At 47.5% G+C, this 12,210-nt stretch overlaps 1 protein-coding gene across 1 annotated transcript in view; it reads left to right on the top strand.

Moving 5' to 3' along the window:
* The first annotated feature begins 493 nt into the window (after nt 1-493).
* Nucleotides 494-12,210, top strand: part of LOC139374087 (cGMP-specific 3',5'-cyclic phosphodiesterase-like) — a 48,838-nt gene continuing 37,121 nt past the window's right edge. Inside the window, exons 1-4 of the mRNA XM_071115080.1 lie at nt 494-857; nt 6,408-7,050; nt 7,316-7,483; nt 11,615-11,704. Coding sequence (XP_070971181.1) covers nt 619-857; nt 6,408-7,050; nt 7,316-7,483; nt 11,615-11,704 — 1,140 coding nt within the window. The 5' untranslated portion in view covers nt 494-618. The remainder of the gene's footprint in view (nt 858-6,407; nt 7,051-7,315; nt 7,484-11,614; nt 11,705-12,210) is intronic.

The raw sequence follows: 12,210 nt of genomic DNA on the forward strand, positions 1-12,210 counted from the left end.
GAGAGGGAGGACCAACATGGAGAGGAAGGGGGAGAGAGGGAGGACCATCATGGAGAGGAAGGGGGAGAGAGGGAGGACCAACATGGAGAGGAAGGGGAGAGAGGGAGGACCAACATGGAGAGGAAGGGGGAGAGAGGGAGGACCAACATGGAGAGGAAGGGGGAGAGAGGGAGGACCATGGAGAGGAAGGGGGAGAGAGGGAGGACCATGGGGAGGGATTCCAAGCCTGGCTCGGGGAACCCTGGGGGTTCAGTGTCCTTAATAGTCCCAGCTCCAAATCGGCCGCTAATCCGTTCCTTGAATGTTCCTACCGAATAAAACACCTGGGCGATGCCAGCTCGCGGCATTAAATCAAGGCCTCCAGGATTAGGTTAACCTAAATATATCTCCCTCTGGGTTTCTCCAATAGCTGATAGGATAATGGGTGAGCTCTGAAAGCGGTGACTGTCTCTGTCTCTGTCTCTCTAATCGTGAGCGGTGCTCTTAAGGCTCAAGACTTCCTCTGCTCCACGTTGTTCACAGTCTCTGATTCCGAACGGGTCTGTTAATAATGGAGGTGGCCTCCCGTCGCTCAAACTGAGTTTAAGGGACCTGTTTTCAAGCTACTTGTCGGAAGGTATGCCCTGCCTCCAGTCCGAACCGCTGCAGGAGCAGATGGCCTCGGATGGTGTGACTCCCGACACTCCCTCTCCTTCCGACTCTCCCTGCCCGGGCGGAAGGCAACAACCCGCGGTGACCAGCGCAGGTTGGTTTTTCTCGCCGCTGTGGAGCCGTCAGACCAAGACACATCGATGGGGGTTTGGGAGCGGAGTGGACAGCAACAGGGTGGAGGTTTGGCTGGATGATCACTCGTCCAGGTAAGAACTTTACCAGGTGTTGAAAGTGGGTTTCTTCATCCTGGTCTTCGTCAAAATAGAGCTCTATATAGTGCAGTGTTTCCTCATCCTGGTCTTCGTCAAAATAGAGCTCTATATAGGGCAGTGTTTCCTCATCCTGGTCAAAATAGTGCCCTATATACAGTAGGGCAGTGTTTCTTCATCCTGGTCCAAATAGTGCTCTATATAGGGCAGTGCTTCTTCATCCTGGTCTAAATAGTGCTCTATATACAGCAGGGCAGTGTTTCCTCATCCTGGTCTAAATAGTGCTCTATATAGGGCAGTGTTCCTTCATCCTGGTCTAAATAGTGCTCTATATAGGGCAGTGTATCTTCATCCTGGTCTAAATAGTGCTCTATACAGGGCAGTGTTCCTTCATCCTGGTCAAAATAGTGCTCTATATAGGGCAGTGTTCCTTCACCCTGGTCTAAATAGTGCTCTATATTGGGCAGTTTTCCTTCATCCTGGTCTAAATAGTGCTCTATATAGGGCAATGTTTCTTCATCCTGGTCTAAATAGAGCTCTATATAGGGCAGTGTATCTTCATCCTGGTCTAAATAGTGCTCTATACAGGGCAGTGTTCCTTCATCCTGGTCAAAATAGTGCTCTATATAGGGCAGTGTTCCTTCACCCTGGTCTAAATAGTGCTCTATATTGGGCAGTGTTCCTTCATCCTGGTCTAAATAGTGCTCTATATAGGGCAGTGTTCCTTCATCCTGGTCTATATAGTGCTCTATATAGGGCAGTGTTTCTAGATCCTGGTCTAAATAGTGCTCTATATAGGGCAGTGTATCTTCAACCTGCTCTAAATAGTGCTCTATATACAGTAGGGCAGTGTTTCCTCATCCTGGTTAAAACGGTGCTCTATATAGGGCAGTGTTTCTTCATCCTGGTTAAAATAATGCTCTCTATAGGGCAGTGTTCCTTCATCCTGGTCTAAATAGTGCTCTATATAGGGCAGTGTTTCCTCATCCTGGTCTAAATAGTGCTCTATATAGGGCAGTGTTCATCCATCCTGGTTAAATTAGTGCTCTATATAGGGCAGTGTTTCCTCATCCTGGTCTAAATAGTGCTCTAAATAGGGCAGTGTTTCTTCATCCTGGTCCAAATAGTGCTCTATATAGGGCAGTGTTCCTTCATCCTGGTCAAAATAGTGCTCTATATAGGGCAGTGTTTCTTCATCCTGGTTAAAATAGTGTTCTATATAGGGCAGTGTTCCTTCATCCTGGTCAAAATAGTGCTCTATATACAGTAGGGCAGTGTTTCTTCATCCTGGTCTTTTTGCCCTATAATGGGCAGTGTTTCCTCATCGTGGTCTAAATAGTGCTCTCTATAGGGTAGTGTTCCTTCATCCTGGTCTTTTTACCCTATGTTTCCTCATCCTGGTCTAAATAGTGCTCTCTATAGGGCAGTGTTCCTTCATCCTGGTCTTTTTGCCCTATAATGGGCAGTGTTTCCTCATCCTGGTCTAAATAGTGCTCTCTATAGGGTAGTGTTCCTTCATCCTGGTCTTTTTACCCTATGTTTCCTCATCCTGGTCTATATATTGCTCTCTATAGGGCAGTGTTCCTTCATCCTGGTCTAAATAGTGCTCTACATAGGGCAGTGTTCCTTCATCCTGGTCTAAATAGTGCTCTCTATAGGGTAGTGTTCCTTCATCCTGGTCTTTTTGCCCTATAATGGGCAGTGTTTCCTCATCCTGGTCTATATAGTGCTCTATATAGGGCAGTGTTCCTTCATCCTGGTCTAAATAGTGCTGTATATTGGGTAGTGTTCCTTCATCCTGGTCTTTTTGCCCTATAATGGGCAGTGTTTCCTCATCCTGGTCTATATAGTGCTCTGTATAGGGCAGTGTTCCTTCATCCTGGTCTAAATAGTGCTCTATATAGGGCAGTGTTCCTTCATCCTGGTCTAAATAGTGCTCTATATAGGGCAGTGTTTCTACATCCTGGTCTATATAGTGCTCTATATAGGGCAGCGTATCTACATCCCGGTCTAAATAGTGCTCTATATAGGGCAGTGTTCCTTCACCCTGGTCTAAATAGTGCTCTATATAGGGCAGTGTATCTACATACCGGTCTAAATAGTGCTCTATATAGGGCAGTGTATCTCCATCCTGGTCTAAATAGTGCTCTATATAGGGCAATGTTTCTTCATCCTGGTCTAAATAGTGCTCTATATAGGGCAGTGTTTTTACATCCTGGTCTAAATAGTGCTCTATATAGGGCAGTGTTCCTTCATCCTGGTCTAAATAGTGCTCTATATAGGGCAGTGTTCCTTCATCCTGGTCTAAATAGTGCTCTATATAAGGCAGTGTTTCTACATCCTGGTCTATATAGTGCTTTATATAGGGCAGTGTTTCTTCATCCTGGTCTAAATAGTGCTCTATATAGGGCAGTGTTCCTTCATCCTGGTCTATATAGTGCTCTATATAGGGCAGTGTTTCTAGATCCTGGTCTAAATAGTGCTCTATATAGGGCAGTGTATCTTCAACCTGCTCTAAATAGTGCTCTATATACAGTAGGGCAGTGTTTCCTCATCCTGGTTAAAACGGTGCTCTATATAGGGCAGTGTTTCTTCATCCTGGTTAAAATAATGCTCTCTATAGGGCAGTGTTCCTTCATCCTGGTCTAAATAGTGCTCTATATAGGGCAGTGTTTCCTCATCCTGGTCTAAATAGTGCTCTATATAGGGCAGTGTTCATCCATCCTGGTTAAATTAGTGCTCTATATAGGGCAGTGTTTCCTCATCCTGGTCTAAATAGTGCTCTAAATAGGGCAGTGTTTCTTCATCCTGGTCCAAATAGTGCTCTATATAGGGCAGTGTTCCTTCATCCTGGTCAAAATAGTGCTCTATATAGGGCAGTGTTTCTTCATCCTGGTTAAAATAGTGTTCTATATAGGGCAGTGTTCCTTCATCCTGGTCAAAATAGTGCTCTATATACAGTAGGGCAGTGTTTCTTCATCCTGGTCTTTTTGCCCTATAATGGGCAGTGTTTCCTCATCGTGGTCTAAATAGTGCTCTCTATAGGGTAGTGTTCCTTCATCCTGGTCTTTTTACCCTATGTTTCCTCATCCTGGTCTAAATAGTGCTCTCTATAGGGCAGTGTTCCTTCATCCTGGTCTTTTTGCCCTATAATGGGCAGTGTTTCCTCATCCTGGTCTAAATAGTGCTCTCTATAGGGTAGTGTTCCTTCATCCTGGTCTTTTTACCCTATGTTTCCTCATCCTGGTCTATATATTGCTCTCTATAGGGCAGTGTTCCTTCATCCTGGTCTAAATAGTGCTCTACATAGGGCAGTGTTCCTTCATCCTGGTCTAAATAGTGCTCTCTATAGGGTAGTGTTCCTTCATCCTGGTCTTTTTGCCCTATAATGGGCAGTGTTTCCTCATCCTGGTCTATATAGTGCTCTATATAGGGCAGTGTTCCTTCATCCTGGTCTAAATAGTGCTGTATATTGGGTAGTGTTCCTTCATCCTGGTCTTTTTGCCCTATAATGGGCAGTGTTTCCTCATCCTGGTCTATATAGTGCTCTGTATAGGGCAGTGTTCCTTCATCCTGGTCTAAATAGTGCTCTATATAGGGCAGTGTTCCTTCATCCTGGTCTAAATAGTGCTCTATATAGGGCAGTGTTTCTACATCCTGGTCTATATAGTGCTCTATATAGGGCAGCGTATCTACATCCCGGTCTAAATAGTGCTCTATATAGGGCAGTGTTCCTTCACCCTGGTCTAAATAGTGCTCTATATAGGGCAGTGTATCTACATACCGGTCTAAATAGTGCTCTATATAGGGCAGTGTATCTCCATCCTGGTCTAAATAGTGCTCTATATAGGGCAATGTTTCTTCATCCTGGTCTAAATAGTGCTCTATATAGGGCAGTGTTTTTACATCCTGGTCTAAATAGTGCTCTATATAGGGCAGTGTTCCTTCATCCTGGTCTAAATAGTGCTCTATATAGGGCAGTGTTCCTTCATCCTGGTCTAAATAGTGCTCTATATAAGGCAGTGTTTCTACATCCTGGTCTATATAGTGCTTTATATAGGGCAGTGTTTCTTCATCCTGGTCTAAATAGTGCTCTATATAGGGCAGTGTTCCTTCACCCTGGTCAGAATAGTGCTCTATACAGGGCAGTGTATCTTCATCCTGGTCTAAATAGTGCTCTATATAGGGCAGTGTTTCTTCATCCTGGTCTAAATAGTGCTCTATATAGGGCAGTGTATCTTCATCCTGGTCTAAATAGTGCTCTATATAGGGCAGTGTTCCTTCATCCGGGTCTAAATAGTGCTCTATATAGGGCAGTGTTTCCTCATCTTGGTCTAAATAGTGTTCTATATAGGGCAGTGTTTCCTCATCCTGGTCTAAATAGAGCTCTATATAGGGCAGTGTATCTTCATCCTGGTCTAAATGGTGCTCTATATAGGGCAGTGTTTCTTCATCCTGGTCTAAATAGTGCTCTATATAGGGCAGTGTTTCCTCATCCTGGTCTAAATAGTGCTCTATATACAGTAGGGCAGTGTTTCTTCATCCTGGTCTAAATAGTGCTCTATATAGGGCAGTGTTTCCTCATCCTGGTCTAAATAGTGCTCTATATAGGGCAGTGTATCTTCATCCTGGTCTAAATAGTGCTCTATATAGGGCAGTGTTTCCTCATCCTGGTCTAAATAGTGCTCTATATAGGGCAGTGTATCTACATCCCGGTCTAAATAGTGCTCTATATAGGGCAGTGTATCTCCATCCTGGTCTAAATAGTGCTCTATATAGGGCAGTGTTTCTACATCCTGGTCTAAATAGTGCTCTATATAGGGCAGTGTTTCTACATCCTGGTCTATATAGTACTTTATATAGGGCAGTGTTTCTTCATCCTGGTCTAAATAGTGCTCTATATAGGGCAGTGTTCCTTCACCCTGGTCAGAATAGTGCTCTATACAGGGCAGTGTATCTTCATCCTGGTCTAAATAGTGCTCTATATAGGGCAGTGTTCCTTCATCCGGGTCTAAATAGTGCTCTATATAGGGCAGTGTTTCCTCATCTTGGTCTAAATAGTGCTCTATATAGGGCAGTGTTTCCTCATCCTGGTCTAAATAGAGCTCTATATAGGGCAGTGTATCTTCATCCTGGTCTAAATAGTGCTCTATATAGGGCAGTGTTTCTTCATCCTGGTCTAAATAGTGCTCTATATAGGGCAGTGTTTCCTCATCCTGGTCTAAATAGTGCTCTATATACAGTAGGGCAGTGTTTCTTCATCCTGGTCTAAATAGTGCTCTATATAGGGCAGTGTTTCCTCATCCTGGTCTAAATAGTGCTCTATATAGGGCAGTGTATCTTCATCCTGGTCTAAATAGTGCTCTATATAGGGCAGTGTATCTTCATCCTGGTCTTTTTGCCCTAGCACTACACACCTGATTCCACTAATTAATGGTTTGATGATGAGTTGATACATGGGTACAGCTATGTAGCGCCCGCATTAAGATACACTGTGTGTGTGTGTGTGTGTGTGTGTGTGTGTGTGTGTGTGTGTGTGTGTGTCAGGGAGATGGTGGGAGGCTGGTTCGTGGAGACGCTACCCTCTCCTCAGACCTCCAGAGGGCCCAGCAGGTCTCCGTCCGACCCCAGCTCCAGCATGCTCCTCCTGGGCAGCGGCCGGGACTCCTTCCCCCTGTCCAGCCCCTCCCTCCGGATCTCCACCTCCATCCCCTCCTTGCCCCAACCTCCCCCTCACCAGACCTCTACCCTTTCCACCCCCCAGTGGGGTGACCCCCTCCTCCTCGAGAAGGCGGGCAGTTGCTCCCCCCGTACCCCTCGCTCCCCCCACTCCACCGTTTCTTCTCGCTCCCTTCGCTGTCCCCACTCCCCCAGCTCACCCCGCTCCTCACCCCGCTCTTCACCCCGCTCTCCGAGGAGGACTAGATCCTGTGGGCGAGGTGAGCCTTGTGGGCGAGCTGAGCCTTGTGGGCGAGCTGAGCCTTGTGGGCGAGCTGAGCCTTGTGGGCGAGGTGAGCCCTGTGGGCGAGGTGAGCCCTGTGGGCGAGGTGAGGGCTGTGACTGGATGATGAAGATACTGGCTGGAGGCTCTGGGAGGATAGGCTCTGTGGCGGAGCTCTGCCAGGGGGCCCTGCAACATGCTATAGAGGTGGTGTGGGCAGAACGCTGTTTTCTGTCTCTGCTCCGACAGGTACTACTGCTGTTAGCTCCTTATGGCTGGTTGACTGATTAATTGATTGGCTGGTTGATTGATTGGTTGGTTGATTGATTGGCTGGTTGATTGATTGGCTTGATGATTGGTTGTTTGATTCATTGATTAGTTGGTTGATTGACATATTGATTGAATTAGATTTATTGATTCATTGATTGGCTGGTTGATTGGCTTGATGATTGGTTGGTTGATTCATTGATTAGTTGGTTGATTGATTGATTTATTCTTTCTGTTGTTCCTCCAGGACCAGGATGGATGTAGGGGATTGGTCCAGGTGGTTTCCCTGACGACGCCGGGCTGCGTGAGGGAAGAGTCTTCCAGCAACCATGCCCACCAGGAGCTGGTGAAGGGCATCCTGGGATATGTAGTTGCCACCGGGATGCCCATGAACATGACAGGAGATGTCTGTGAGGTAAACAATGTCTTCTTCTCTCTCAATTCAATTCAATGGGCTTTATTTGTATGGGAGTGAAATAGATAACATAGTGAAATAAACAATAAAATTAACAGTAAACATTAGACTCACAAAAGTTACACAACAATAAAGACATTTCAAATGTCATATTATGTCTATATTCAGTGTTGTAACGATGTGCAAATAGTTAAAGTACAAAAGGGAAAATAAATCAACATAAATATGGGTTGTATTTACAATGGTGGTTGTTCTTCACTGGTTGACCTTTTCTTGTGGCAACAGGTCACAAATCTTGCTGCTGTGATGGCACACTGTGGAATTTCACCCAGTAGATATGGGAGTTTATCAAAATTTGATTTGTTTTCGAATTCTTTGTGTACCTGTGTAATCTGAGGGAAATATGTGTCTCTAATATAGTCATACATTGGGCAGGAGATTAGGAAGTGCAGCTCAGTTTCCACCTCATTTTGTGGGCAGTGAGCACATAGCCTGTCTTCTCTTGAGAGCCATGTCTGCCTACGGCGGCCTTTCTCAATAGCAAGGCTATGCTCGCTGAGTCTGTACATAGCCTGTCTTCTCTTGAGAGCCATGTCTGCCTACGGCGGCCTTTCTCAATAGCAAGGCTATGCTCGCTGAGTCTGTACATAGCCCGTCTTCTCTTGAGAGCCATGTCTGCCTACGGCGGCCTTTCTCAATAGCAAGGCTATGCTCACTGAGTCTGTACATAGCCTGTCTTCTCTTGAGAGCCATGTCTGCCTGCGGCGGCCTTTCTCAATAGCAAGGCTATGCTCACCTAGTCTGTACATAGCCTGTCTTCTCTTGAGAGCCATGTCTGCCTACGGCGGCCTTTCTCAATAGCAAGGCTATGCTCACTGAGTCTGTACATAATCAAAGCTTTCCACTTTCCATCCATTTGTATAGCAGATCCTCATCCCAAATCGAGTCTGAAGCTTTTTTGAAATCAACAAAGCATGAGAAGACTTTGCCTTTGGTTTGTTTGTTTCTCATTTAGGGTGTGCAGGGTGAATACGTGGTCTGTTGTACGGTAATTTGGTAAAAAGCCAATTTGACATTTTCTCAGTACATTGTTTTCATTGAGGAAATGTACGAGTCTGCTGTTAATAATAATGCAGAGGGTTTTCCCAAGGTTACTGTTGACGCATATTCCATGGTAATTATTGGGGTCAAATTTGTCTCCACTTTTGTGGATTGGGGTGATCAGTCCTTGGATCCCAATATTGGGGAAGATGCCAGAGCTAAGGATGATGTTAAAGAGTTTAAGTTTAGCCAATTGGAATTTGTTGTCTGTATATTTGATCATTTCATTGAGGAAACCATCAACACCACAGGCCTTTTTGGGTTGGAGGGTTTGTATTTTGTCCTGTAGTTCATTCAAGGTAATTAGAGAATCCAGTGGGTTCTGGAATCCAGTGGGTTCTGGAATCCAGTGGGTTCTGGAATCCAGTGGGTTCTGGAATCCAGTGGGTTCTGGTAGTCTTTAATAGTTGATTCTAAGATCTGTATTTGATCATGTCTACACTCACTACTGTAAATCTCTCTGGGTGAGAGAGTCTGATAAATGACTCACTACTGTAAATCTCTCTGGGTGAGAGAGTCTGATAAATGACTCACTACTGTAAATCTCTCTGGGTGAGAGAGTCTGATAAATGACTCACTACTGTAAATCTCTCTGGGTGAGAGAGTCTGATAAATGACTCAGTACTGTACATCTCTTTGGGTGAGAGAGTCTGATAAATGACTCACTATTGTAAATCTCTCTGGGTGAGAGAGTCTGATAAATGACTCACTACTGTAAATCCCTCTGAATAAGAGTGTCTGTTAAATGACTCACTACTGTAAATATCTCTGGGTGAGAGAGTCTGATAAATTACTCACTACTGTAAATCCCTCTGGGTGAGAGCATCTGCTAAATGGCTCACTACTGTAAATCTCTCTAGATAAGAGAGTCTGATAAATTACTTTTCCAATTTTCCCAGAAGTGGTTGGAGTTTTCCAGCTTTCTGTATTTCTGAACCAGAAGTGGTTAGAGTCTATGGATTCTTCAATTGCATTGAGCTGATTTCTGACGTGCTGTTCCTTCTTTTTCCGTAGTGTATTTCTGTATTGTTTTAGTGATTCACCATAGTGAAGGCGTAGACTCAGGTTTTCAGGGTCTCTATGTTTTGGGTTGGACAGGTTTCTCAATTTCTTTCTTAGGATGTTAGGCTACGTGACAGACAGACAGACAGACAGACAGACAGACAGACAGGCAGACAGGCAGACAGGCAGGCAGGCAGGCAGACAGACAGACAGACAGACAGACAGACAGACAGACAGAGGGGAACCCCGATCTCCCTCCTCCTTCCTCTCTCCTTCCTCCGTCATTTCAACCTGATGAACCAGAGATCAGTGTAACTTATCAGAACTAATCCCCAGCTGGGGACGGTCTGTGTCTCCTCCCTCCTCCTCCTCCCTCCCCCTCTCTCAGTGGTTTACCTCAGGTCGAGGGGGGGAGGGGGGAGGAGGGGGACGGTCTCTGTCTCCTCTCAGTGGTTTACCTCAGGTCGAGGGGAGGAGGGGGACGGTCTCTGTCTCCTCTCAGTGGTTTACCTCAGGTCGAGGGGAGGAGGGGGGAGGACGAGGACAGTCTGTGTCTCCTGTCTCAGTGGTTTACCTCAGGATAGAGGTGAGGAGGAGGGGGGAGGAGGGGGACGGTCTGGATCTCCTGTCTCAGTGGTTTACCTCAGGATAGAGGTGAGGAGGGGGGAGGAGGGGGAAGGAGGGGGACGGTCTGTGTCTCCTCACAGTGGTTTACCTCAGGTAGAGGGGAGGAGGTGGGAGGAGGAGGACGGTCTGTGTCTCCTGTCTCAGTGGTTTACCTCAGGTAGAGGGGAGGAGGGGGGAGGAGGGGGGAGGAGGAGGACGGTCTGTGTCTCCTGTCTCAGTGGTTTACCTCAGGTAGAGGGGAGGAGGGGGATGGTCTGTGTCTCCTGTCTCAGTGGTTTACCTCAGGTAGAGGGGAGGAGGGGGGAGGAGGGGGGAGGAGGGGGACGGTCTGGGTCTCCTGTCTCAGTGGTTTACCTCAGGTAGAGGTGAGAGGGGAGGAGGGGGAGGGTCTGTGTCTCCTGTCTCAGTGGTTTACCTCAGGTAGAGGGGAGGTGGGGGGAGGAGGGGGAAGGTCTGTGTCTCCTGTCTCAGTGGTTTACCTCAGGTAGAGGGGAGGAGGGGGGAGGAGGTGGGAGGAGGAGGACGGTCTGTGTCTCCTGTCTCAGTGGTTTACCTCAGGTAGAGGGGAGGAGGGGGAAGGAGGGGGGAGGAGGAGGACGGTCTGTGTCTCCTGTCTCAGTGGTTTACCTCAGGTAGAGGGGAGGAGGGGGGAGGAGGTGGGAGGAGGAGGATGGTCTGTGTCTCCTGTCTCAGTGGTTTACCTCAGGTAGAGGGGAGGAGGGGGGAGGAGCTGGGAGGAGGAGGACGGTCTGTGTCTCCTGTCTCAGTGGTTTACCTCAGGTAGAGGGGAGGAGGGGGGAGGAGCTGGGAGGAGGAGGACGGTCTGTGTCTCCTGTCTCAGTGGTTTACCTCAGGTAGAGGGGAGGAGGGGGGAGGAGGGGGGAGGAGGGGGACAGTCTGTCTCCTCTCTCAGTGGTTTACCTCAGGTAGAGGGGAGGAGGGGAGGAGGAGGAGGATGGTCTGTGTCTCCTGTCTCAGTGGTTTACCTCAGGTGGGGGGAGGAGTGGGGAGGAGGGGGACAGACTGTGTCTCCTCTCAGTGGTTTACCTCAGGTGGGGGAGGGAGAGTGGTCGGTTGAGGAGGAGGGAGGAGGGGGAGGAGGGGAGAGGAGGGGGACAGTCTGTGTCTCCTCTCTCAGTGGTTTACCTCAGGTGGGGGGAGGGAGGGTGGTCGGTTGAGGAGGAGGGAGGAGGGAGGAGGGGAGAGGAGGGGGACAGTCTGTGTCTCCTCTCAGTGGTTTACCTCAGGTGGGGGTAGGGAGGGTCGGTTGAGGAGGAGGGAGGGAGGGTGGTCGGTTGAGGAGGAGGGAGGAGGAGGGAGGAGGAGGAGGAGGAGGGGGAAGAATGTTACTGAGTAAAATAAATGTAAAAAATGAAAAGGTTTGTTGTGTCTCTCCTCCAGGACCCCAGGTTCACCACAGACGAGGACCAGACGGCAGGTTTCAAACTCAAGAGTGTCCTGAGTGTCCCGATTAAGAACAGTAGACAGGAGGTGAGCATCATGGAGACCTCCCAAATGGCACCCTATTCCCATCAGACCATTCTAGACACCCTATTCCCCTCAGACCATTCTAGACAGAAGTAGTGTACCCTATTCCCCTCAGACCATTCTAGACACCCTATTCCCCTCAGACCATTCTAGACAGAAGTAGTGTACCCTTTTCCCCTCAGACCATTCTAGACAGAAGTAGTGTACCCTATTCCCCTCAGACCATTCTAGACAGAAGTAGTGTACCCTATTCCCCTCAGACCATTCTAGACAGAAGTAGTGTACCCTTTTCCCCTCAGACCATTCTAGACACCCTATTCCCCTCAGACCATTCTAGACACCCTATTCCCCTCAGACCATTCTAGACACCCTATTCCCCTCAGACCATTCTAGACACCCTTTTCCCCTCAGACCATTCTAGACACCCTATTCCCCTCAGACCATTCTAGACAGAAGTAGTGTACCCTATTCCCCTCAGACCATTCTAGACAGAAGTAGTGTACCCTTTT

The sequence above is a fragment of the Oncorhynchus clarkii genome, chromosome 19 (genome assembly GCF_045791955.1).
Source record: "Oncorhynchus clarkii lewisi isolate Uvic-CL-2024 chromosome 19, UVic_Ocla_1.0, whole genome shotgun sequence".
Lineage (NCBI taxonomy): Eukaryota > Metazoa > Chordata > Actinopteri > Salmoniformes > Salmonidae > Oncorhynchus > Oncorhynchus clarkii.